Here is a 1,200-nt window from a genome sequence, read left to right as displayed (position 1 = left end):
GATGGCCTAGAAAGAACAAGTGCCAGCACGTTATAGAAGACCACAGTGGCTACCAGCTCCGGTCTCTCAGGTCGTGGAAACTCGGTAATAACCGAGGGAACTGTGGGTTTTAACGTATGTCAGATCTCGAAGATGGGGTGAGCTTAGTTGAGCCGGGTCTCCCTGGGGGCGCAGAAGGGAAGCGGTTGGGAATGAATGAGCCGAGGCCCCGAGCCCGCGTTCCTGGCGGTGGCGCCCTAGCTCCAGCGCGGTGACAACAAGCGTTACGGTAACAACCGCCGCCGCCGCCGCCGCCGCCGCCAGAGGATGGCTTCTAGCTTCAAGAAGTCAAACGTGGCCTCCACCAGCCAGAAAAGAAAGGTGGGGCCTAAGCCCGAGCTCACTGAAGATCAGAAGCAAGAAGTCCGCGAAGCGTTTGACCTCTTCGATGCCGACGGCAGCGGCACCATCGACGTGAAGGAGCTGAAGGTGGCCATGAGGGCGCTGGGCTTTGAACCCAGGAAGGAGGAGATGAAGAGGATGATCGCCGAGGTGGACAAGGAAGGCACAGGGAAAGTCAGCTTCAATGACTTCTTGGCCGTGATGACTCAGAAGATGGCCGAGAAAGACACCAAGGAAGAAATCCTGAAGGCTTTCAGGCTCTTTGATGATGATGAAACCGGGAAGATCTCTTTCCAAAACCTAAAGCGCGTGGCCACCGAGTTGGGGGAAAACCTCACTGACGAGGAGCTGCAGGAAATGATTGACGAAGCAGATCAGGATGGAGACGGTGAAGTGAACGAGGAAGAGTTTCTTCGGATCATGAAAAAGACCAGCCTCTATTAAAGTCGGTTTCTCCCGCAAGCATGTGTAGGGAGGTTGAGTTGACTTGCTGGGCTCCCTGCTTCTGTTTTGTGAAACCTTGAGGTAGAGGCCAGCACTGTCTCTCCTCTTACCCCCAGTTGGTCTAGATAGTTCTATTTCCAAATCTCTAGCTCAATTACAGAATTTTAAAGATGCTTTTAATGTGAGTTTTGGTTTTTCATTCCCAAGAGCAGACCTGGAGGAGTGTAGGTTGAATCAAAGATCCTGAAACTTCTTTCCATCCACCATTTGCCTTGCATTGGTGGACACCCATTAAACTGAAGACAAGACAGCTTCTTGGGACAAACTGCAAAGCAGTTCCCTTGTCGCTTCTTTGGTAGTCTTATATTATCTTGC

General features: G+C 51.9%; 1 protein-coding gene across 1 annotated transcript; it reads left to right on the top strand.

The window, feature by feature from the left end:
• The first annotated feature begins 306 nt into the window (after positions 1–306).
• On the top strand, positions 307–825 carry CETN1 (centrin 1). Its single transcript, XM_059894795.1, has one exon. It carries the CDS (start codon positions 307–309, stop codon positions 823–825), a length of 519 nt encoding a protein of 172 aa, XP_059750778.1.
• The last annotated feature ends 375 nt before the right edge of the window (positions 826–1,200 follow it).

This window comes from Balaenoptera ricei, chromosome 14 (assembly GCF_028023285.1).
Source record: "Balaenoptera ricei isolate mBalRic1 chromosome 14, mBalRic1.hap2, whole genome shotgun sequence".
NCBI classification, from domain to species: Eukaryota; Metazoa; Chordata; class Mammalia; order Artiodactyla; family Balaenopteridae; genus Balaenoptera; species Balaenoptera ricei.
Note: the sequence above shows the minus strand (reverse complement) of the source record. Positions and strands in the feature narration are given on the sequence as shown.